The sequence below is a fragment of the Ipomoea nil genome, unplaced genomic scaffold, assembly GCF_001879475.1.
Source record: "Ipomoea nil cultivar Tokyo-kokei standard unplaced genomic scaffold, Asagao_1.1 scaffold2694, whole genome shotgun sequence".
NCBI lineage: Eukaryota > Viridiplantae > Streptophyta > Magnoliopsida > Solanales > Convolvulaceae > Ipomoea > Ipomoea nil.
Window position 1 is genome coordinate 562,401 of NW_017619122.1, and position 25,856 is coordinate 588,256.

General features: G+C 39.1%; 4 protein-coding genes across 6 annotated transcripts; 3 read left to right on the forward strand and 1 right to left on the reverse strand.

Moving 5' to 3' along the window:
* The first annotated feature begins 2,139 nt into the window (after window positions 1-2,139).
* On the forward strand, window positions 2,140-5,586 carry LOC109155121 (F-box/LRR-repeat protein At1g67190-like). 3 transcript variants are annotated; one of them, XR_002049852.1, is made up of 3 exons: window positions 2,140-2,440; window positions 2,561-4,174; window positions 5,172-5,586. XR_002049852.1 is itself a non-coding variant. In XM_019302854.1 (2 exons), exon 2 carries the CDS (start codon window positions 2,851-2,853, stop codon window positions 4,108-4,110), a length of 1,260 nt encoding a protein of 419 aa, XP_019158399.1. In that variant the 5' UTR covers window positions 2,141-2,441; window positions 2,566-2,850; the 3' UTR covers window positions 4,111-4,398. The 3 variants fall into 3 exon arrangements, 2 of the variants coding, with proteins under 2 accessions (XP_019158399.1, XP_019158398.1); XM_019302854.1 differs by lacking the exon at window positions 5,172-5,586 and having other exon boundaries at window positions 2,141-2,441; window positions 2,566-4,398; XM_019302853.1 differs by lacking the exon at window positions 5,172-5,586 and having other exon boundaries at window positions 2,141-2,440; window positions 2,561-4,398.
* A 2,392-nt stretch (window positions 5,587-7,978) lies between these two features.
* LOC109155148 (interaptin-like) lies at window positions 7,979-8,870 on the reverse strand. Its single transcript, XM_019302881.1, has 3 exons — window positions 8,790-8,870; window positions 8,562-8,691; window positions 7,979-8,445 (listed from the first exon to the last, which is right to left on the reverse strand). The coding sequence occupies exons 1-3, from the start codon at window positions 8,868-8,870 to the stop codon at window positions 7,979-7,981; spliced, it is 678 nt and encodes a 225-aa protein (XP_019158426.1).
* A 1,018-nt stretch (window positions 8,871-9,888) lies between these two features.
* On the forward strand, window positions 9,889-10,551 carry LOC109155149. Its single transcript, XM_019302882.1, has 2 exons — window positions 9,889-10,228; window positions 10,367-10,551. The coding sequence occupies exons 1-2, from the start codon at window positions 9,889-9,891 to the stop codon at window positions 10,549-10,551; spliced, it is 525 nt and encodes a 174-aa protein (XP_019158427.1).
* A 13,819-nt stretch (window positions 10,552-24,370) lies between these two features.
* LOC109155124 (putative F-box/kelch-repeat protein At3g17280) lies at window positions 24,371-25,719 on the forward strand. Its single transcript, XM_019302858.1, has one exon. It carries the CDS (start codon window positions 24,467-24,469, stop codon window positions 25,577-25,579), a length of 1,113 nt encoding a protein of 370 aa, XP_019158403.1. The 5' UTR covers window positions 24,371-24,466; the 3' UTR covers window positions 25,580-25,719.
* Window positions 25,720-25,856: the final 137 nt, after the last annotated feature.

Below are 25,856 nucleotides of genomic sequence, written 5' to 3' on the forward strand. Positions count from 1 at the left end.
ACCCTTGACTATCAGAATTGTTCCACCATTGGTCCTTCCGTTAACATAGAGTTATATAGACGTTAAGTTAAGGGGTAAAATGGTCATTTACTGGGTTTCTTCTTCTCCTAGCTTCCTGTACGATGAGTTTAACTCTATAGGCAAAGGCATCTTAGATGTGGTAGCGTCGATGAAGACTCATCAATATTTTTGTGTATTTCCGGTGGTCGAGGGAAGACTTGTAGGAGGTACTAGACGAGAGGGGGGGCTTTACGCAGCGTCCCCATCGGCGGCGGCTGCCGAAAAAACAAGAAAATGAAGTCTTCCTCCTCCTCTCATCGGCGTCCAGGCTTTCCGGTGACTCTCAGGTATCAGCGGCGGAGGGTTCAAGTTCTTTAACAATCTCTCCCCCACCATGGATTTTCAACTTGGAGGGATAAACTACCCTACCCTAAACAACCCTCCCACCACCGCCCTTTTCGACCACTATTCCAGCCAGCTCTTCCCCTGTTATCCCATCAAACTCTTATTTCAATCTTGACCCGCCGGGAACCTCCGCCGCAAGCTCCTTTCTGGGTTTCAATTTTTCTTTCCCTTCGATCCTAAAACGTCATCAAAGAGAAAACAGCTCGGCGGGATTTCAAGAAATGGGTAGTTCAAATGTTGTTCATCCTCAAGATAACAACAACAACAACCTGGCTTCTTCAATCGAGTCATTGAGTTCCATAAACCAAGAACTCCACTGGAAACTACAGTAACAAAGGCTGGCCATATTCTTTGGTGGAGAAAACCAGAAAGAGATAATAAGCATCGCTAATAACTCATCATCCATTCCAGTTAACGAGAGCTAGATGATTCAGAAACCACAGACTATCTTGTTCTAGAATCTGGAGATTTCTAAACCCGAAGCTTTTGATGGCAAAGACTGTGATGGTGGGAATGGGAGCTTAGCTACTGAATGGCTGTTTGACAACACTTATGCATAGGAAATATACAAAAACGGTGATGAGTCTTGATCGACGCTACCACCTCTAAGCTGCCTTTACCTATGGAGTAAACTCATCGTACAGGAAGCTAGGAGAAGAAGAAACCCAGGAAAGGACCATTTTGCCCCTTAACTTAACGTTGATTTAACTCTAGGTTAACGGAAGGACTAATGGTGGAACAATTCTGATAGTCAAGGGTTTATTTCGTCCAAATTAAAAGACGAGGACCAAATTTGGAAAATCACAATAGTCGGAGGACTATTGCTGGTATACAAAATAGATGTAAGGCAATAAAATGGCAATCGTTATGCTATGGACCCATGTCCAGCATGCATGCTAGACACGGGTAACAGTGCCGTTAGGCACTGTTATATCTTTTTTTTTTTTTTTTTTTTTTTTTTTTTTTTTTTTTTTTAATTTCAGACCACTTTGTTATAGGAGTATATGTTCATAATTTTATTACTATATGTTAATAACTGTACATTCATAACTCCATAACTGTACGTTCATAACTCTATAACTGTACATTCATAACTCCATAACTGTACATTCATAACTCCATAATTGTACATTCATAATTTTCGAAGCTCTATGTTCACAATTTTAGAGCTCTATGTTCATAATTTTATCACTATATGTTCATAATTGTAAGTTTATAATGTCAGAGCTCTTTATTCATAATTCGATCAATAACTGTACATTCATAATTCCATAACTGTAGATTCATAATCTCATAACTGTAGATTCATAACTCCATAACTATAGATTCATAACTCCATAACTATAGATTCATAACTCCATAACTGTACATTCATAACTCCATAACTGTACATTCATAATCTTCGAAGCTCTATATTCACAATTTTAAAGCTCCATGGTCATAATTTTATCACTGTATGTTCATAATTGTAAGTTCATAATGTTAGAGCTCTGTGTTCATAATTTCATAATTGCATAACTGTACATTCATAACGGCATAACTGTATATTCATAATCCAAAAAAAAATAACGCCGTTAACGACAAAGCACGCGCGATTTTTTTTTTTTTTAAAACTAAATAACGCGTTTTTTTTTTGAAAAACGACGTCGTTTTGGGCCGTGGGTCCAGGGCATAATTTGCCATAAAATGATTAGAAATAAAGAAATTGGTTTTGTTTGTTGGGCAATGCAATGGGTATTTTTGATTGGGTGAGGGTGACATGGATCTGACGTGCAAATGTAATTTGCACAGAGTGAAAGTGTGGTGTGTGTGTTTCTCGTCTCCAACCCTGCTTGCTTGATGCTTTGCCCATTGCCCATTTCATTTTCCACCGAAGCACACCAGATTCCACTTCCTTTACATCCACGGCCACGGAGCATTTGATTTCTCCCCTTTTTTTTTTTTTTTTTTTTTTTTTTTTTTGCACTTTCCGACACACCAGTCTAATCGATCCAATTGCAGCTATGAATGTTGATCAAAATCCCACGATTCTTGCGGTAAGGCATCCATATTCTGGATTTTGTCATGTATCTTTGTCTCTCTCTATTTGTGTTTGTTTTTATGGGTTTATCTTCCACCGTTTTCATTTGCTTATTGCTTCTTTATTTTTGGGGTTTTCAGGGTTTGCACGCTTGACAAACATTTGATCTTTATTTTGTTTCTTATCCTATACTACCGCCAAAAGGCTAAATCTTGAAACCGAACATTTTTGTGGGAATTGTAAAGCCTGGCTCTTTTGAGATCCTGCTCGATTTATTTATGGATTTCACTTTGGCGATTTGACACTCTGTTCTCCGGGGTTTCACATAGTTGTTTCAGATTGTAGTTTGTGAATTTACTTGGGTTTAGTAGACTGCAGTATTCTTTATGTTGAGCCTATTGGATTTATTGGTTATTTGAGAAGATATGGAGTACCTTCCTGTTGAGGTTATTGGAAATATATTATCTCGGCTTGGGGCTGCTCGAGATGTTGTGGTTGCTTCAGCTAGTTGTAGAAAGTGGAGAGAGGCTTGGAGGAATCATCTGCACACGCTCGCGTTTAACTCAAATGATTGGTCTGTGTATCATGAACTCACCAGGAGCAGACTTGAGATCATTATAACACAGACAATTTTCCAGACTAGTGGACTGGAGTGCCTTTCAATTATTATGGATAATGTTGATGAGTTCTCTGCTTCTCCGGTGATTGCTTGGCTAATGTATACAAGAGAAACATTGCGCCAGTTGCATTTCAATGTAAAGACAACACCAATCATTAATATACTTGAAAAATGTGGTCGCCAGAAGCTGGAAGTGTTGACACTGGCACACAATACGGTAACTGGTGTTGAGCCTAGTTATCAGAAATTTCCTTGTTTAAGGTCTCTTTCACTGAGCCATGTTGGCATATCAGCTTTGGATTTGAGTCTTTTGCTTACAATTTGCCCAAAAATTGAGGTCTTGAATCTTGTCAGCTTAGATATTGTGATGTCAGATCCACAGGCAACTATGGAATTGAGCAGTAACTCACTTAGTGATATCTATGTTGAAGCAATTAACTTGGATAAGATTACATTGGAGGCTGATAGCTTGGAGAAGTTGCATCTGAAAGATTGTACTCTGGAGGTTTTTGAGCTTGTAAGCAAGGGAGCATTGAGATTCCTGAAGATTGATGATGTTAGTGTCATTCATCTTGATATTGGGGAGAGCACTGAAAATCTTGACACTGTGGATGTTAGTAATTTCACAATCATGTGGTCCAAGTTCCATCATATGATTGCAAAGTCATCAAAACTGAGAAAGCTTCGGCTGTGGGGAGTAGTGTTTGATGATGAGGATGAGGTTGTAGATATAGAGACAATTTCTTCTTGCTTTCCCCAGTTAAGCCATCTATCCTTAAACTATGAGCTAAGAGATGCAGCACTTCAGTATGGCTTGCAAGGTTCTTTTCAGTTTGAAAATGTGGCTGTTTTGGAGCTTGGTTGGACAGTAATTAATGACCTCTTTTCTCACTGGGTAGCCGGACTCTTAGAAAGGTGCCCTAACCTCAGGAAGCTAGTTATTTATGGGGTCGTGTCAGAGACCAAAACCCATGAAGAATGCCATATACTAGCTAACTTCACATCCTTCATTGTAAGGCTTATGAGGAAGTATCTGCATGTTGAGGTTCAGTTCGAATATGAGTAGATATTTGCAACTGCATGCCACTCTCTGAGTTTGAAGTGAATTGAGTTGCACACAAGGAGTAAATGTATGATCTTCAGTGTTGGTTTTCATTCTTTAGATCTTCAAAACATTGTTGTGTCCACAGAAAATTTGGGTTTTTAAGTAATTGTAAATCATTTTTGTTCTTTGTGTACAAGTTCACATAATGTTTGCATTTCTTGATTTTCTTTTCATTCTCAATTAGTGATCTTATGTGCATTATACACCATTCTATTCTTCATTGGGTATAAAATTTTTCTTTAAGATCTCCTATTTTGTCTCTTTATCATCTCCTATTTTGTTTACTTTTCTTATCCTTTAAAGGTGCCTGTCCTTGTCTCTTTGAGAGAACTTATTTCACAGCATGTAAATCCAAGTTGTGTGAAGGCCTAGTTTCAGTTATGTTCAGTGTAAGCTACCTATAAGGCCGTATCATAACACAAGGAAATGGTCTTGTATCTGCTGACATAGACTAAAGAGGATAAAGTGCCTAAACCTATTTAATTGAAATGCAATAAGATGCAAAATTGTGCGGAGGCCACTTGGGGATGATTAAGAATTCCACTTATGGCTTATGTAGCTTTTTGGTGTTTGTGGATTGAATCAGAAAGAGCTACAGTGCATGAAAATATGGTGTTAATATCATCAAGCTCTTAAGATTATATGATTTGCTTCTAATATTTGTTCATTCAGTTAGTTGGATCGGTGAATTCTGAACCTGCATTTCACAAAACTTGCCAAATATCACCCAAGACTATTTCTTAACTTATCATGGCTAGGCTAGAACCTCCTTACACTGTCCCAACTGTACTTGGTAAGCCATTCTCTGATGCAACTAGATTCCTTCTGGATGCCTGGTTCGTGCGTTTCTCTTTGCCTGTTACAATTTATACTCATCTCTTTTAAGTAATGCAAATCCTTTCTGCATTCCTGTTTACTTCACTAACTTTGTAAATCTGGAGTTATTTTGCGTTTCACTCATTCATTTTGATTAAATATTGAATGTAAACATGGAGTAGAATATTCTGTTTTCCCCCTTCCAGGTTTCTTATTAAAGTGGATGAAATTGCTGAGATGCTGATGCCGGGACGTAGGATTCTGTCTTGGGATGTCGTGATCTTTGGATTGTATCTCCATTCTCCAGCTACAAGTTGCATACTATTAATATGAAGTGATCGGATTGGGATGTACTAATTTATTTAGTTTTGAGATGAAAGCAAGTTTCCAGAAGCATGGTTGAACTATGTATGAGGTATGAAAGATCAAATTCATTCTTGAATATAAATTAGGAAAATCTCTAGTGGTTTTATTTATTTATTTATTTTAGGTTGGGGGTTGTGGTGACCTAACTGAGAATGACAATAAAGATTTGTTTTCAGTATCCATTGAACTACTTTTAAATCCACATCACAAAATTTTGACCTGGTAGTTCCTTGAAAGATAATATGCTTAGAACAAGTCAAATCCATTTATATTTTCACACTGAGCAAGGTTTTTTCCCACTTTCTTTAATCTTATCTAATAATAAGATAATTCTCAACAACTATAATGGCGATTTGTCTTTACACTTTAGTTCATGACATAAGGTGATTTCTTTCATCGTGGACGACCAGAATACTGTTTCTGCTGATGAGTACTCACATAGAATATTGCATTTTCTATATGTAGTAGGCTTTATGCAATTGCAGACAGAGCTTATTTATAGGAGTTAATGCCAAGTTTAGTTCTCCAAGTTGATGGTTCTTCCAGATCTATAGTTCTCAACAAATAATTTCATCACATTTTAGGCTTGATTTAGTCCATCTTTTATATATGAGAGAGAACAATCGGGTTGAGGTTGGTGATTGTATAGGAGAGATGACATTCTGAATTTAGATATTTTCCCATAGAGTTTCAGCAGGGGACGGGTTGTTTGATGAAGGACTAATTTTGGTAAAACTATGAAAGTCAAAGCAAAATTATTAGTTGAGAACTAAATTTTAAAAACCTATCAAAGTCGAGGACCAAACTTAGTATTAACTCTTATTTCTAATTTCTAACTATGGATAAGCTTGCAGCCTAGCATGTTCGGGTATGCAACATTCAAGGAAGCATTCCACTTTTTTTTTTTTTTTTTTTTTTTTTTTTTTTTTGGGTACATCCGAAGGCTCACAGGAGTATTAAGTTACATGTTGTCTGGCGATCTTCAGGTTGTCGAGATGCAAAAGAACTTTAACATAGTCTGGGGGGGTCGGGAAGAATGGTTGTACCCCAATGGGTTAAAGACAGAAATAGGCAAAAAGTAAAGAAATTTGACAAAAATAGAAAGTTTTTGAAAATTGGACAAAAATAGACAAAATTCATTTGCCAAATGCGTGTCTATGTATGTATACACTACGATCTCCTTGACCGATGACCTGTCGCTGGTCAGGTCTCTCAGTATGGCAGGGAGAGAGACCCAAGTCCCCCCTTTGCCTTTTGAAAAAAAAAAAAAAACTCTGCCCAGGAGGATTATAGAAGCATATCCCCAAGCTTTGCAACCAAGGGGGATGGCTAAGGGGTACTGGAATAATAATTTCTTCGTCTTTATCATTGGGTATTAGTTGGGTGTCGACTACGTCGGGTGTGCCCAGCTTCTTCTCCCATTTGAATGGAACTCTTTCGGCTCTCCGACAGTAAATGCTGGACGACCGCCCTACACCTAACTCCTCCTGAAAAAGATTAATCCTCTGCCGGTTCAAGTAGTACAATTCCTCTCTTTCCAATGCTCTATTTTGGTAATCATCACTTCCGGGACCATTTTTGACATCCATTACATTATATATATTTTTCGATTCCTACTCGTTACCTGTAGACTCGCGGTGGTGGCCAGCATGTGTCTCCAATTCAGTGGGGCGACAACCACTTCATCCTTTGCTTGGTTTTGCAAACCAAAAACTCTTGGGCGGAGTGTTTTTTTTTTTTTTTTTTTTTTTTTTTTTTTTTTTTTTTTTTCAAAAGGCAAAGGAGAGACGCAAGTGAGGACTTGAATCTCTCCCTGCCGTACTGAGAGACGCAAGTCTCACTTGTGTCTCTCCTGACCGGAGACAATGCATTCCACTCTAACAGTGTTTTTGGATAGATGGAAACATTCAAAACACATCAAAACATTCGAAATGCATGTTCTGGGACTATTCTCAGAATTGAAAGTAATCAGAAACCCGTTTTCTAAAAGAAAATGCATTTTAGGAGTCTATTTGAAATGCGATTCATGATCTAATTTGTTTAAAAAAACCCATTCATAAAACTTTAAAAGGAAAATTTCACGTTTAGTCCCGTAACTTCTATTGCATTTTCAGGTTTAGATTGTGTTTGGTTAGAGACTTTTGTACCTTACAATGAAATTTGATACACATTATTATGTTCGATTGCCTACTTTTGCTATCCTAAGGCCAGCTCCAACGGATCGACAAATTGCACACCAACACCAAAATGGCGCCCATTTTGGCGCTGGATGTTCTCCAGTGAAGACGCCAAAGTAAGCGCCATTTTGGCGATGGTCTACAGTGCAGCGCCATATTTGGCGCAACACTGTAGCTTTACGCGAAAATGGTGTAAAGCTTTTTTAATTCTATTTTGGCCCTAGTCTTTTTTATTAATTCCTTTTGTATCCCTATTTTGTTTTTATGGATTTACATATTTTGTTAAATACATAAACATAAAATTTGAATAATTAAAAAAATAAATTATATCATTTGAAAGATCGCATCAAGACGATTAAAACAAGCCTAATATTATATATATATTAATTAAAAATTAGAGTACATAAAACATAATTTTCATAAAATTAAATTGAATACATCCGAAATTAAACAAAGCATACTTAGGCCATCTAATAATCTCCAAGACCACCCCCATTTCCTCCCAAATTATCAAAATATTGAGTAAATTTACTACTTGATTCAACACTTGTTTGCTCATTAGCTCTCTTGGCAACAATTTGTAGTTGTTCATTCCTTATAGACGCCCGCACCATTGGGTCTGTGATAGAATCTAAATTTATGCGTAAGATTTTGTTCTCTTCTCGACACTCTCTCTTCTCTTCTCGACGCTCTTTATTCGCTTCTTGTCGTTCTGCCAACTCTACTTTCTTTGCTTCAGTTTGAGCTTTTAACAACTGAACCTCAATATTTTTTTGAAGTATATCTTGATGATTTTCGAACATTTTTTTGATCTGTTCATTTTCTACTTGGATGGATTTTAAAAATTCCTTACTTTCTTTATTGAGTTGTTTCTTCTTTTTCTCCTTGTTCCTTCCAGTAGGACGTTCGCTTGCATTGTTGTTTTCATTAACTTGGTCTGCACTTTCGAAGTCGTCATTTAAATCAACACAAAAAGATGATGAGCTTTTGACTTATCTTCTCTATCATGTAGTGATTGTGATCCTTGAAAGTCGGTACTACGCTTTCGACTACCAGGACTTTGGTCTCTATTAGGAGTAGCACTAAATTTCTCGAGGTCCTTAAGGATTGGCCATATGTGATCAAATCTAAACCCCTTTTGAAATTTGGCATCTTGTGACATTAAATCTTTTGCTCTATCTAGCTGTTATAAATCATAAATATAAGCAAGTAAATAATAAATATGTACACAGTACTCACAATTTAAGCAAATGACTAATAAAACATGTATACAGTACTCACAATGTCTTCTTCAGACGCTCCACTTGGGTTCATGTTTTCAATTTGGCGGATGCATCCTCTTAATTTTGAAACAGCTGCCATTATATTTTGCATCCGAGTTTGAAGAGATCTTCAAGATCGATTGTTGACAGAATTTGCTGGTAACATTTGATGGCACTCAGTCATAATACGAGACCAAAAAACTTGTTATGCTTGATTCTTACCAACTTTAGGATCTTGGCTAATATCACAATACACACGACTTAGAAGTTGATCTTCCTCGATTGAGTATGATGCAATTCGGATTGTGCGTGAGCTCGACATTTTGCAAAGAGAATGGAGAGGTGTTGCAAAATCAAAGAGGGGGTTTGAGAATCCAAAGATGGGTGGTTTTACTTTGGCAATCCAAGTGTGGTATTTATAGATGAAAACAATCCTGATATCTTATTGTGATAAGATTTCATATATTTCATTGGATTGTGTGTTTGTCAAGATTTGCATACCAATGAATGGTTAAGATTGTTGATATTTAATCTGACGGTTGAAAATAATCCTGATATCTTATTGTGATAAGATTTCATATCTTTCATTGGATTGTGTGTTTGTCAAGATTTGCATACCAATGAATGATTAAGATTGTTGATATTTAATCTAACGGTTAAAAACAATCATGATATCTTATTGTGATAAGATTTCATATCTTATTATAAATACTAGTGCATCACATACAAAGTTATCATTCATCTCTTCATCATATCAATATTCAATTATGAATTCCAACAATGGTAAACGCCCTATGCCATTTTCTTCTTCATCCTCATCTTCATCCTCACCCTCACCCTCACCCTTATCCCAACAATCAGAGGATGATCTTGATCTCAATACTCTAATACAATCACAAGAGCAAGCATTACTAAATGTATATGCTAACAACAATGCTACCATGGCTTACTATATAGAAACTATGGAAAATTAAGCTAGCAACTCAAGGCACGGTGGTTCGGTTCATAGCCGTAGAGTTATTCATCGTGATCGTGTAGATGGTGATCGAAGGTTATGGGCTGATTATTTTTCAGAAAATCCAAAATATAATGAAACAATGTTTCGTAGACGATTTCGAATGAGTCAAAATTTGTTTTTACGAATTGCCAATGCCGTTGAAGATCATGACAACTACTTTGTGCAACGGAGAGATAGAATTGGAAGGGCAGGCTTGTCTACTTTACAAAAACTAACAACAGCCTTTCGAATTTTGGCTTATGGAGTACCCGCGGATGCAACAGATGAATACATACAAATTGGAGAATCAATTGCAATTGAAAGTTTGAAGAGATTTTACCGAGCAATTGTAGAGGTCTTCGGGGAGCGCTATCTAAGAGCACCTGATGCTAATGATGTGGCAAGGTTGCTTCAAATTGGCGAGAGTCGTGGTTTTCCAATGATGCTTGGGAGTTTAGATTGTATGCACTAGACTTGGAAAAATTGTCCAACAGCTTGGGCAGGTCAATATTCTAGGCGTAGTCGAGAACCAACTATTGTTCTTGAGGCTGTAGCTGATTATGATTTATGGATATGACATGCACATTTTGGTTTTCCAGGGTCGAATAATGACATTAATATGTTGGAGGCATCTCATTTGTTTGCAAACCTTGCAAATGGTATATCACCTCCATCTCATTATGTTATTCAAGAAAAAGAGTACCATACGGGATATTATTTAGCTGATGGTATATACCCGAAATGGTCAACCTTGTACAAACTATTCATGAACCTCGAGGGCTAAAGAAAAAGTTATTTGCAACGATGCAAGAAGAAAAGATGTCGAACGTGCATTTGGGGTCCTCCAGCCACAATTTGCAATAGTCAAGGGACCAGCACATTTTTGGGATAAACGTGTTGTTGGTTTTAGGATTTTTGGGCCCAGGGAGGTCCAACACAACCTTGGTTGGTGGATACACCTTTCAATAAAGCTACTAAAAATAGAATGCAATGAGCAGTTGTAGTGAACGTGTTTTCTTATTCTCTCGCCTGGACTCGCCTGGTTTACAAGGATGAAGGAGCCTTTATATAGAAGGCCCCCCTTCCGCCGAGTTAATGTACATTAAAGGCTGCTCTTCAAGGCTAATTACACTCTAGGTCCGTTGGGTGCCGTTACCGGGCCGGCCAACGGCTCCTTGGGCTTCCCTAACGCTTCGCTTGGTCGAGCCCCTTGAATGCTGTGATGAATGCTTCTCAACGGCTCTAAGCCGAGTCTTCTTTTCAACCTGGGCCTGGGCCGACTCCTGGACTCGGCCCAGGCCTCTGCCAGGCTTTACTACTGACCCATATTCTCACTTTCTGGGCCACTACCTACCCGTTCTAGACTCTTCTCCATTCTGGGCCTCTTCTCTGGGGCCCACCTTCTTGGGCCGGGGTCCTCATCCCATCAACTAGTCCCTCACTTTCTCATGCCCGGTCCTCTAACTCGGGTGTGGGAAAGTAGTAACTTTTCTTCCTCTTAATCAGCAAATCTTCTCTCTTAATTGCCCAAATAACGTCCTGATTCTCCGCTATCTTACCTGATTCGCCGGAGACGTTTGGATTCTTCCTCCTTCCTGGGGAATCCTATAAATAGCCACTTGGTTTCTTCACCTTTTCATCATCTCATCGGTCAGTCATGGGTCGCTCACCTCTGAAGGGAAAGCGGATAGACTTCGGGTCGCCTCGACGCCCTCTAACTTCTAAGCGTAAAGACCCGAGAGGGAGGGCAAGAAGAAGGCTCCTCGGCCTACCTCCCGGAGACCTTCCACGGGTGCTACTTCCTCTATTCCGCAGCCGCCAACTCCTGTTTCTTCCCTCACGGCGAACGCCCCAGCCTCGGCCGACTTGCTGCCTCCGACTACGGCCAAGGTTACTGCGCAGGACGGGTCTTTTGTTGAAGTGGCCGTCCCGGAGCAATTAGCCTTCCGTATGACTTTCACCATTCCACTTGACGATCTAGATGGGCCGGCTACGGACCTGATGACTGATGCTGATTTTGCTCGATACTTGGAGCTGTATCCGGATGATGAGGAGCCCGTGGTGCCGCCGATCATGCCAGCTTTTTGTGACTCCTTCTGCCCGTCTCCCACTGGACCATCAGGGGAGATGTTTTTTAGGAGTGACTCTTCCTCCCCGGACGAGTGATCACCTCAACTGGAATCCGCCTTCGCATTTCCGAGAGGGCCACAAAAGGAGCACCTTATATATTTTCACTATGATGTAATAAGCTCCTTTCTCTATGTACCACCCTTCTCCGGTTAATAAACTTGGCTTTTATTATTTTCTCTTCGGAGACTTTTTAATTCTCCGCTCGCCTTGACCTCCCGGTCGACTGGTCGCCGAGTCGTCCGTCTGACAAATCTTAAAATCTGACATCTGTGATATTCCCCGTATCTCTGGAAAATCTTGCATTTTCAGTTAAAGTGCGAATCTTACTCTTCTCAAGCGAATTTGATGGAACCATTCCCTAACAGAGATTCCTACCTCCCTTCTAATCCGGCCTCGTAATGTCAGTTATGATTCCCTTCGTAATTTCTGCCTGGATATTCGCCCTTCCGGGGCTATATAAGGGTCTCCTATGCTTGTGATTCATATCTCTTCCCATTTCAGAAATCTCCGGTCATGAGCTACAGGGTCGGTGATTGTCGCTTTTCCATCCGTAACAAGGAACATGCTCGCCTGGAAGAATTAAGGTAGAAGAGGCTGGCCAACGGCGGTCACCTGGTGGGTGACTCGACCTCAGACCCCATCGTGGTGCCTCCAGACATGCTAGACCTGGTCCCCGTAGAGTCGGTCGAATGTCGAGTGGAACCCGTGGCGGATGACTCTGGGCCAGAAGAGGAGGAGGCGTGGGAAGTTCCTCCCCTTTTCGGGGTGGCTATGTCTCCCAGCGCCCTTGAGAGGCCTCTTCAGATGATCGATGACAGGAAGCCGGCTGTCTATCTGGACGATGTGCAGGAGCCGGAGCCGATTCCTCCACCCTTCCGTCCTCAGCTTTTCCTGGAAGGTCCGCCTCCTGTTCGCCCCGCGGAGGAGAAGACCAAGCCGTGATTTGTCCTTTTCTTTGTACTTTCTTGGCCGGGAAGTTGGCCTTTGTTGCTTTCTAATCAATAAACTGTTGTTTTGTCGCTTTTCTGTGTGTATTGTTTATTATTCTTCGCATACCGTTAACCGACTCCTCGCTCTTTCATCTTATCTCTCCTTTCGTGAGGTCGACGCGGTCCTTTCTGTCCGACTTGTGGACCCGACCTTTCTTCGTCGAGAGCTATTCATGCTGACTGATGGGCTTGGCCTGTCGATCCCCTTGGGATACCTCCGGCCCTTACTCGGATAGCCCAGAGGCCATGGCCTGTAATGGGCCTCACGCTAACAGGTCGGGTCATCTCTACCCGTCTTTGGCCTAGGGTAGACGCGCCGTCACAGGCTAACCCTAGACCTGAATCGTCACTCCGCTTTTCGAGGCCATTAATTGCAAGCGTCCCTTCACATTTTGTCAACCCTTACTCTCCCCCAATAGATGCGCGACACGTGGCTGTTCCTTGGGATTCTTCCTAATTTAAATACCTCGTTCTTCCTCCTCTTCTCACTTACCTTCTCCATACTTCTTTCAAAAGAGCTCTCGAGACCTCATCAATCTCCTCCTGCGCCTTCTTTCCACCGGGCTTCCAGGTTGGTATCATGTCATCTTCCCCTTCTTCTTCTCCTTCTCATCGCTCGGCGGGGTCTCCCGCCTCGACTTCCTCGACCTCTTCTTCTTCTTCTTCTTCTTCTTCTTCTTCTTCTAGCCCTCCCCGTCGCATGGAGATTCCGTCTGGTTTCCCATCGGCGTCATCTTCTCAACCGACCCCCTCTTCTTCGGGGGCGGTTACTCCTTTGAGCCCAGCCCCTCTCACGACGGTGGCGGCTCTTCCTGACGGTGCCGGACGGCCGAGGGGCAAATTTGACTCCATCGTCCGGCCGTCGGGGCTTCCATCGCAAGTTTCTGCGGTGGACCTTGATATGGCCCGTTTTCTTTTAGGGCCTTCGGCCACTGTTTATCCTCCGGAAAACCGGCCAATATATGACCCGCCGGAGGGTCGCGTGGGCATCCACCTGCACTCGGTGGCCTTTGGCTTCTGAGTGCCTCCTTCTCCATTTCTCTCTCTTCTTTATCGTCACTACAACCTGGTTCCGGGTCAATTGGTACCCAACTCGCACCACCTCCTTGCTTGTTTTATCAATTTGTGTCACTGGTGGCTCTGCGAGCCGGACTTAGACCTTTTTCGGTATTTATTCACCGTGAACAAGGTTGGCTCGCACTCCCCGGGCTTCGTTCAGGTCGCCGCCCGTCCTAGGCGTTAATTGTTTGAGGGTCTTCCAGATTCCATAAAGGACTGAAAGCCCTTTTTCTTCTTTGTCCGTCCTTCCTTCACTCCCTTTACCTTTCCCACTCTGTGGCCGGCTGCTCTTTTCAAACCACGCTCCCAGCGCGCCGTCTTCACTCAGGACGCGATCCAGGGTGCCGAGTTCTTGAAGAGCTGGGGACCTTACTCCGTCAAGTACTGGTCTTGAGTCTGGGCTATGGCGAAATGGGGCTTTCTGCCAGCCGGCGCGGCCACCATAGGTAGTCCTTCCGTGATCTCTCTTTTCCTTATCCTCTCTGTATGATCCGACTGCTAATACTTTTCTCCTTTTCCGCAGGTCCCTACGACTCCGACTCCACCAGCTCGGACGAAGCCGAGGCCCCTACACCGGAGATGGCTGATCGTGCAGAAAAGATGAGGCGTCGGTTGTCTCAACGCACGTCAGGTGCCGCCGCGGCTTTTTCATCTCTCCCCTCTCCAGCTCCGAGGTCGACTCCACCACCGCTGAGGAATGTGGTGGACTTGACGCCGTCCCTGGCTGCCTCTCCTTCCAGGCAACCGCCTCTGCCCCCATCTGAGAGCCCGAGCTCCAAACGCCCTTTGGAGCAGTCGGATGTGCCGGCCCCAAAGAAGATCCGGCTAGGCCTGGAGCTCGATGAGAATGCCCAGATCTGTCAGGGCAACTACTCGATCCAGAACTGGGCCGAACATGTCTTCCTGCCTAAGGACCTGGAGGCGGCCAGTCAGATGCAGGACGAGTACATTCTGGAGGCTTCCCATCTCTCTTACTTCCTCTTTTTTTTCTTGTTTCCGACTAACCTTCCTCCTTTTTTTTTTTTTTTTTTGCAGAACGTCACCTTCCAATTGGAGCTGAGGAAACGGCTGAGGGGGCTCAAGATCACGATGCATTCCCTCGCCGCTCGCCTGCGTCAGACGGAAGAAGCTCGCCTGGAGGAGCAGGCCGTCCATGCCAAGACTCTGGAGGTGCACACCGCCGAGTTGCTGAGGGTAACCCGCCAATGGGAGGAAGAGCGGGATAATGTGGCGACCATCGCCACTTCTTCGGCGGAGGACTACAAGAAGTCGGTGGCCTTCGAGGCGGACGTGAAAGCGGCGGTGGTGGCTCGACGGGAGGAGATTGCCAAGGAGTGGCTAGCGACTCCTGAGGGAGACGACTATCTCCTGGATTTGGGCGAGCGTGATTATCGCCTAGGCTTCCGCGAGGCTCAAACGGAGATCTATGCCGCCTTGCAGGCCCGCGACCCGACCTTCACCCCGAGAGCTGGGGCCTTAAACCGGTGCTTGGTCCTTTGCCGGGGGCTGACGCGCCCGTGGCGACCGCGGATCCAGCGGCTCCTCCTGTAGCGAACCTAGCCGAGTCTACTGAAACGCCTCCCTTGACAGAAGACCCTTCACTTGCTCTTCCAGCTGGAACATCGGCGGAAGACCGAGTCGAAGAAGTCGACGTTGCCGCCCCCTCCCCAGTAGTCTAGGGCTTTTTTAATAATTCTTCTTTTGTAAGGGTTGGTCTCCCTCTCAGGCTTTTCCGAATTAATGAAGTTTCTTTTCCATACTTCTTTTTCTTATTACAATCGTTTTAACTTTCCCCACTCGCCGGCTCTTCCGGGTTTCACCATGAAAAAATATCCAAGGATTTGAGTCCTTCTATCTCTTCTCGCCGAGTCCCTTAGTTGAGGCGACTCCTTCCTAAGCACAAATCTCACGCACCATTAAACACAATACTCAGGCACATTAAGTACAAAACTCACGCATATTAACATGACGCACATTAAGTACAAATCTCAGGTACATTGAGTACAAATCTCACGCACATTAAGTATAAACCTCACGCACATCCGCACGGGAAGCCACAAATGCACCTGATCCCTTCCCTATATACATATATATATATATATATATATATATATATATATATATATATATATATATATATATATATATATATATATATATATATATATATATATATATATATATATATATATATATAGGGTGCAGATCCCATGAGACCCCCATATTAAATGAGATCATGAGATCTCACCCCATCTCCACTAATACATTTCTAATGGAAGGATGAGATTGAATGAGAAATATAGTGTAAATAAGGTAATATTTTAATCAGAAGGGTTAAAAAGTAATTCTATTATTGTGTTAATTTTGGTTAGAATTAGATTGGAATCTTTGACATAATAATAGACCACAAAATTAATAGAAATAAGTAGTAATTCCATCTTGTTAGTAGCTGTACCACTCAAACCATGAACACAGTATAGTAATTCATTCTTGTTGGATTTTTTTTATACACGCTTGTGTGTCATATGTGCGTGTATGTGTGACGGTATGTGCAACGTGTCTACTCCGTAAGGCATGAGAAAGTTTTTTTTTGCCCGGACGGTGTTTTCTTGTAGAAAATTATTATTAGATGTGTGCGTAATGTATTGTCGTTTCCATTTTTTTTTTAATGGAAAAGAAGGTAAGAGGGGTATTCCGTTTAATATTTTTGTTGAACATATTTGAATAGTTAGGGTGGTGTGTTCGTACATGTAATTCAGCGTGTGCATGATACTAGGTTCGAGATTGGCATGAGGGGTGAATATAGATGTTTTTTTTATGTTGGTATGTGTTTTATAACATTTGAAGTGTATGCATAACCGTGGTATGGTGAGTGCAAATTGTGGGGTAACGGGTTTCCAACTTTCGATAATTCATTTTTGTACACAGATTTATTATTAGGGGTGTGCGTGGAATGAAATTATTAGTTTGTTTTGAATGAAATAGACGGAAAGGGTATTATTCGGATGTGTCGATACGGCCCCGTTTTTTTTTTTTTTTTTTTTTTTTTTTTGGCGCTTGTGTGTGCGTGTATGTGTTAAGGCGTGTGCAGCGTGTGCATTTGTGTGCACGAATTGGTGGTGGCGTGTGCGTTAGCCTGGCAATGAAATTTTGCTTAATTTTTTTGTTTTATTTTTATTTTTTACGGTGGTGTGTGCATTTGTGTGGTATGGCGTATGCAAATGTTTTACAATTGAATTTTTGCATCATGTTATTTTTTTTTTATTACGGGTGTGTGTGTATTTGTGTGCACGAATTGGTGGTGGCGTGTGCGTTAGCCTGACAATGAAATTTTGTATAATTTTTTTTGTTTTATTTTAATTTTTTTTACAATGGTGTGTGCATTTGTGTGGTATGGCATGTGCAAACTTATGGCAATGGAACATTCACCATGTTGGGTTTTTTTTTTTTTTTTTTTTTTTTTTTGTGATGGGATGTGGTTGCGTTGGATCTGGCGTGTGTATGAGCGTATACGGGAGCGTGCATTTCATAAAGCAAAGGAATGGAATGACCAAGTGTGTGCATGCACGGAGTTTGGTGTGTGCGTTACGATGTAATAGACCAAAGAACTTAAAATAAACGAATATAACAAGGAACACAAAGTAACAATAGACTATAGTGAAAAAGAATGTATTATTTATTGCACTTGACTAGATTAACTAACATACTACAAACATTTGCTCATAGCCTTAATATAAACCCTTGACTGTGTAAGACAATAACTCTGACATTTGCATTCATGCACACACTCCGCACTATGACGCACACACCCAACACCCAATTAAAATTTAGGGTACATCACAATAACAAAAAATTAAAAACATTTAAAAAAAAACATAAATGCAAACTGGAAACTCCTCTAACGCACACACTAAAATATGCAACCACACCGGAAGCACAAACTTATAATTTGAAACGCACATACCTTCTTCATAACTTGCATTCACCGTAATACACAATACCAAAAATGAAAAACCGAATAAAATTAAGCAAATGATAAATGTAATGCACACACTATGCCACTATGACGCACACACCTAATAACCAAACAATATTTTCAGTACATTAAAAATATTATTGCACAACAATGCACACATCACCCAGTAATTTGCACACCATCCAACACCAAATAACAAAACCAAAATTACCTGAGGTAACGCAAAAGCCATCTGTTGTATATTCTACCAACAAGAACATAAAAATAAATAAATAAATAAACAAATCCCACGGTTTATATAAATTTATGTACATTTAAAAAAAAAAAAACAACAAGGATTAACGCACATACCATATCACAACAATACACACACCAGTGTTAACAAAAGACACCAATAGTGTTAGGAAAAAGCACCACAATGAAATGCACAAATACACCAAAAAACACACAACACACCCAAAAAAATACACCATATAACTCACCACCCCAATGGTGTATTCTGAACACTGTGTGATGCTTTTAGTCATACCTAGTGGTGCGTTCTGGTGATGCGTATCTAATTTGTGCATGTTTTTTTGGTGTGCATTTTCTAACATGGATGGTGTATATTTGTATAACTATTAGTGTGGTCGCACTGACCACTCGGGAAGACACCAACACGAATTCTCAAATACACCACAGTAAGGTTAATAATGCACCAATAACGAACATAAAACACACAACACTATAATTTGATATATTCTGGTGCCCAATGACGACTTTAACCTTGCAGTTCGCGTACTGTGAGAACGCGCGCGAAAATATCGGAAAAGCCTTGATGAATGTGATTCGTTGGATTTATCTAATCTAATGGCCTACAATTAACCGCACCGCCGCACCTAAGTGCATTGCCGCACTTGAACCTTCTTCTTCTCTCTCTCTCTCTCTCTCTCTCTCTCTCTCTCTCTCTATATATATATATATATATATATATATATATATATATATATATATATATATATATATATATATATATAAGGGTTTCAATGAAAACACTTGCTTAGGCGAGAACGTGAGAACAAATCGTGTGCATCCATCTTATATTTTTTAATTTTCTAGATTAGTTTAAGTGTGTGCGAACGCGAGTTAAATGTGTGCAAACGCACTTAATCGCGTTTGCACACATCTAATTCGTGTTTGCACACACTTAATCTAATCTAGACCATTGTGCAACTAACCTACTAATTGTATGCATTCCGACATGTAATTGTTTATATTATCGCAATTAGATTTGTAACCAAAAGTGCATGTAAGTAATGGTGCATAGAAATTTGTAAACTGCATGTAACCTTCTCTATTAGTGCAACAATTTTACACAACATGTTCACACATTTCAGCACTAGATCATTCCATTTATGGTAAAGACTACCTCCATATCTACTAAACCAAAAAGTATAAAGAATCCCTCATAGTCATATTTTGACAATAAAATGTAAAGACAATTGCATCTAAAGTATATATAATCTGCACTCCTTATCCTTCATTTTCCTCAACACAGAATTCCTACTATCATGCCCAGTTTTGTCACAAGTCTTGCAAGTCCTCTCCTTACTTTCTTCAATATCAATCTCTTTGCGTCCTTTAATGCGCCTACCACTGCCCTTGTTCTTTGCTTTCTTTGGTGGAAGAACAAAAACTTCGGAAAAGATCGAAGAACCAGATATTGCCTAAATGATTGACCTCTTATCAACAGTAGAAGAACATCCACCCTTATCAGATAAAAGCATATCTTTATGCTCCTTAATGATCTGGGAAAATATTTTCAAATGATCCATGTCAAACTGAACCATACTAAAACAACATTGAATATCTAACCAAACATTTTTCAATAATACCAACTTCTCATCAACACCTTCACATTAATCAACAACAACACCATCAATATCAAAAGTGCAACCCAATGATGCACTCTTGGTCCACCGGTTAACTACATAAACCAATGGTATTGAATCCAAGTTCAGATCTATCGAAACTACAAAAATATGCCTACACAGCAAACCTACCCTTTCAAACATTTTTCATCCACATGAAGCTTTGACTTCATCATCAACATTATGCACCACACTAAAAACTCGATCATTTCCATCTTTAATATTATAATACAAAAAACCTTGGTCTTCCCGAACACTTAGAACTCGACAACTAAAACATGCTACACAAATCTCATATTGCACCTCATAAAAAATAGTAAGAGTATACACATATGCATCATGTTTCTCCATGGACAGTGGTGTCTTCAAATCTGGAAAACCTGCCTCAGAATCACTGTTGAGTTTTTTAATAGAATAACGTTGACTGTCAACAACACGATCAAAATGCATAAAAAATGCAACCAAATTGGACTCATGAGTAGTAAAAGAACCGAACAAGCTATTCTCACTCTCCGACCGGGAAGTAGTCTTAATTAAACCATTCATATGAACATCCCTAAAATATGTAGGGATCCAAAACTGACGAATATCATACATTTTGAAAATCAACTATGCTCCAACAACCCAAATTCCTCCATGACTAAATTCCATTGATGATCAAATTCAGTTAGTTCCAAATAATGACTCCATACAACAGAATTAAGATTTGACCTAAAAGACTCATTTTCACTCAATGAATGACCAACCTTATCTCCTACCTTGGACATAATATGCCACATGCAAAACCTTGCTTAGCTTCCTTGAACACACATGGGAATGCAACCCTCATTGCTGGGTCTTGATCAGTAACAAATAATCTTGGCTCACTACCCATCTCTTCCTTGAATTTCTCAAACAACCACACATGACTCAATATCCTCTTTTGCCAATAACCCAGCACCAAAAGCAATAGACTTTTTTATGATTATTAACCCAGTGAATGGTGTAAATACCATATCATACCTAGAAAAACAAGGTCGAGTTTGTTAGAGAGTACATGCACATATAGTGTAAACTAGTTGCAACTATAATGATATATACTTGCACTATAACAAAAACACATGACCAATGACAAAACAGAATGCAAAATTTATGCCTTGCAATACCAAAACTAACTTGTTTGTCTGATATGTAGCATCAAATGACACAACATCACCAAAAAGGGTAAAATTCTTCCTAGAAACAGCATCAGCCCAAAAAAACCCGGATACTTGATCATACTCATCAACGTCAAATGCAAAAAACAGAGCTGGGCATACTTCTTCTTCTTCTGTTTATTATTATTATTATTATTATTATTATTATTATTATTATTATTATTATTATTATTATTATATGAAATTAGTCACAACCATCTGAACATCAACCCCAGCAGAAAATGAATCTATGTCCCTCTTAATATTTTGAAATTCCGTACTTGTTGCACCAACATTTGATAAACCATCAAACATCTCACCAAACAACCGAAAACTCTGCACTGGCCCAATGTTCACTTTTCCACATTCAGCAACGAACTTCATATGACCAAGACCAACCTTTCGATTCACCTTCATAAATTGCCTTGACAATTCTGATGTTAGTGAGTGTTTATGACGCTCTTCAAACTTGTGAATAGTGTAAGTGCCATTACCTGCATATCTAAAAATAACACAAGCTCCACACCCAACCCTATTAGAAAATCTCCTCCTCTTTTTAACCGAACACTCAGCAGCACCATCCAATTCTGCTACTGATGATTTATCCCTACAAACAACATTCTTATAATCCTCCCGATTACAAAGAACATACCTCCAAACAATCACCAAATCATCAGATTTTGTCACGTGACCTAGTCGAACATCAAACCCCGATGCATATTTAGTATGAAATGCAATCCCAGTATCCAAATCGGAGAAAACCTTCCAAACAAAAGGTTTAACTGAATCTTCACACAAAGGGACATAATACTTTGTCAAACCAGGAAAAGTATCCAAACGATAAGAATTCACTTCACCTGTGTGTCCAAGTACTTCAAATTAATGTGCCATTATATCCTAAATGAACAAATGTACAACTATTGGTAATCTACCACAAATTATTGCAAGTACATAAATCGTAGTGTGCAAGTAAATGATATATACGATGCATCCAGTATGCGGAATTAATGCAACTACACATAGAACCATTAATGCAGGTACCTAAAACTACATGTGCACTTAGATTGGCCACACAGTGCATACAATACACAAAAACATGCATCTACAGAGAGAATTGAATAACTTACAAATACAACAAAAACTATCATCAATTGAACAACAATGCATCCTAAACGACGAATATAATACACAATCACTCGAACAATAAACCAATACCTGGCTCCATTGCGATCGTTATGAATGAATAACAGATGATGAAACACTTCGCAAAAAATGAACTGGAACGCCTACACGATAAATAAACGAACAGGAATACCTACGCGATCAATAAACAAATTTGAACACCAACGCGATCAATAAATGAACTGGAAAATATGAAAAAAATACGAACAATGAATATGATCACAATACGAGATGTTGACATCGAATGAGGAAGACGACTAATAAAGCGGGATAGATCACAATGCGATAACATATTAGGAAATAAAGGTGTAAAAAGACAAGAATTCCCTTACAACCGGCGAAATGCGGAAAACTTATGATCAACAAGCTCCTTTGGATGAAAGATAATCAACGGGCAGAAGCCATTCGCATTTCCTTCCTGCGCGCTCCATTCGCACGCGAATGCAATTATATATATATATATATATATATATATATATATATATATATATATATATATATATATATATATATATATATATATATATATATATATATATATATATATATATACATACATATCTAATCTAAAAACATAATTAGTGTCAATCAAAGTTATATCCCTCATTTATGTCCATGTTTTTAATGCTAACCATTTTGTACAATGTGCTTTTAAAGTTGTACTATACAATTTTTTGGACAAAAATACCCTTACCGTTATAACTTCCGTTATCTTTTCCATTACTTTTATTATGCACATGCATCTATCATATATTTTCTTATATTCTTTAATTATAATAATATTTGTAAAACATTATATATTCATTATATATTATTATATTAGATTAATATAATAAATAAATTTTATTTCACTTAGATTTTAATTAGTAAAAATTTGTTAGTTATTATTAAAAATATAAATATTGAGCATATGTTTTTGCGCATCGCGCATAGAAAAGATTAGTATATATATATATATATATATATATATATATATATATACACACACACACACACACACACACACACATATATATATATATATATATATATATATATATATATATATATATATATATATATATATATATATATATATATATATATATATATATATATATATGATTTCAATTTTAATTTCTATTTATTATCAAATAAAGATATTATTTCTATTTAAACTCATTATCATTACCAAACTTTGATTAATATTATCATTTCGATTTTAATATTTGAACCAAACGCACCTTTAATTGTACCACTTTGCTAACATCATCACATGACATATGCTGGCATTACCACATTCTTTTCTTGATACATTATATTTCATAACTTATGTTAAACTAATCTAAATCTACAAGCTTTCAAAAAAAAAAAAAAAATCTAAATCTACAACTTTACAAAAAAAAAAATCTAAATCTACAAAACTGCTACCCAATTAATTTATACAGAATAACTTTTTGTCCTATGTTATAATTTTCATCCAATTAAGTTTAACTTCTTGAACAATGTGAAGCAAAATTTGGTATAATATCATAATATTCTTGATACAAAAGTAAACTCTTTCTTAAAAAAATGATTTTTTTAGAGCAAAAAAAAATAAAATAAAATCTAAATTATCATATTTTTCCCATAATTTTGTACTCCATTATAAAGAATAGCCACATAATTTGACCATAACACCCTCTCCAGATTTCGACAGCTTATAGTTTCTAGAAATTCTAAAGCCGACAAGGGAGTGAAACGTTGCCACGTGTACTGTAACTTGTGAACTTTGTAAAAATTTGAGCAAATTTTGTTTTTTTTTTTAAATCACTTGATAGTTTGAGTCTTTCTCTGTCTGCTTAACGGTCTAAGTCTACTCGACTAATTTGATTTATATATTTTCCTCAAAAGAGAGCTCATTTATCACTTGAACTACCATCTCGGGTTAGCAAATTTCACTTTGTATCAATTACAATACACGTTAATTTCACAAGTTAATTTAATATATTTCCTTTATTTTTGGGTACCTAACTGGAGTGATATCATTAAAGATTAAAAGTACACATAATTTTTTGGGTACCTAAAAGGACAAATTAGCATAAATGTTGTATCTACACCACCAACTTTTGACATGATGCAACTTAACTACTTTGGGAGTTGGGACCATGGGTGATGGGTTTTCCCATATAATAAGATAAGATGTGAACCACATAAATTTTATGGTTATCTTAGCTTGCAAAATGCCTCCATATCTCTCCCAATCTTCTGTTTTTTTTTTTTTCCTCTTTCTAACGCTGCTCTCCCTTGTTCCCCAAAAATGGTGGAAAAATCTAATCTTGATGATCTGCCAGAACCCCTACTGATGGAGGTTCTGTCAAGGCTCCCTGTGAAGTCCCTCCTGCAGCTCAAGTGTGTGTGCAAGAACTGGTATGCTCTGATTCATAACCCATTCTTCGTTTCCATTCACTACCAGAATCACTCCAAAGAATCCCATCTTCTTGTTCATCGCCATGATCCCCACACTGGGGATTCTGACTTGTCTTTCCTCCACTCCTCATCCGCAATAATGCCAAATCCCCATCAAGATTCAGACTTATTCTCATGGGAATTAGTTGGCCCTTCCAAGGGTTTGTTTCTGCTTTACAACCATCAAGAAAAAGCCGCGGTTTGGAACCCGAGCACCCGAGAGTTCAGGCTGCTAATCCAAGATTCTGGGTTTCCCTATTCCGATTCCTTGCGCTTGTACTCCCAGGCGTTTGGGTTTGGGACTGATCCCGTGTCTAACGAGTACAAGGTTGTTCGGGTTAGCGATTTCTGGGATAACTCCACCGACAATTGGCGCAATCCCATTGTTTCTGTTTACTCTCAGGGCACTGATTCCTGGAGGCATTTTGATTGTGAGGGCTTCAGGGCGAGGAACATGGTGAAATCCTGCGGCACAACATTCTTGGACGGGTGCTTTTACTGGAAATCGGTTGATAATCGCAGAGTGTTTGAGTTTGATATGAGGAAAGAGGAGTTCCAAGAGATTCAAACCCCGGGATTGTTTAAATCCAAGCAGGGCGATTTGGCCTTGTATGATGGGTGTGTTGCGATGTTCTTTCATGATTTTGTTGACAAGACAAAGTTGTGCGTTGACATTTGGGCTGTGGACAGTCGAAAATGTTGGGACATGAAGGTGAGAATTGGACCTTTTGTGAGCATTAAAAGGCCACTTGGGTATGGTGAGAATGGTGAAATCTTTCTTCAAAATGCTTTCTCAAAGGTTGCTGTTGTAGAGGCTGCTGGGTCACAGGAAGCTAAGGTTTTTGGTCCTATGAAGAAATTACAAGGTGGATGGTTGTCGGCTGTGTTTGATTACAAGGAGAGTCTTATTTCAATTCAACCAAACACCACTAAACACCTATTCTCCCATTTTCCAGATTTCTAGAAAAATTATGTCAGTGTTTCCATTGTCATTTTAAGTTAATGTTCATAGATATTTATGTTGTTTTCGCAAATAAAAACTCATCAACTGTTGTTTCATCATTTCTAGATTATTTTTACAAAAATCCTTAATTGTTTCTTCAATTTTGTTGAGACACTCATATTCTTTACCAGTTAAAGTACTATTGGGATTTAATCGTCACCCATTTGAAATGATAACAGAGCTATCATAGTAGTAGTTGGCTCTTCAACTCCAACTAAAATTGGCATTGTTTGATTGT

Excerpts from the sequence above, each read along its gene's own strand:
- LOC109155121 (XM_019302854.1), top strand. The coding sequence starts at position 2,851 with ATGGAGTACCTTCCTGTTGAGGTTATTGGAAATATATTATCTCGGCTT.
- LOC109155148 (XM_019302881.1), bottom strand. The coding sequence starts at position 8,870 with ATGGCAGCTGTTTCAAAATTAAGAGGATGCATCCGCCAAATTGAAAAC. Across the intron at positions 8,692-8,789 it reads GAGCGTCTGAAGAAGACATT|CTAGATAGAGCAAAAGATTT; the intron begins GTGAGTACTGTA and ends GATTTATAACAG. Across the intron at positions 8,446-8,561 it reads TAATAGAGACCAAAGTCCTG|ACCAAGTTAATGAAAACAAC; the intron begins GTAGTCGAAAGC and ends TCGAAAGTGCAG.
- LOC109155149 (XM_019302882.1), top strand. The coding sequence starts at position 9,889 with ATGAGTCAAAATTTGTTTTTACGAATTGCCAATGCCGTTGAAGATCAT. Across the intron at positions 10,229-10,366 it reads GATGCTTGGGAGTTTAGATT|GGTCGAATAATGACATTAAT; the intron begins GTATGCACTAGA and ends TTGGTTTTCCAG.
- LOC109155124 (XM_019302858.1), top strand. The coding sequence starts at position 24,467 with ATGGTGGAAAAATCTAATCTTGATGATCTGCCAGAACCCCTACTGATG.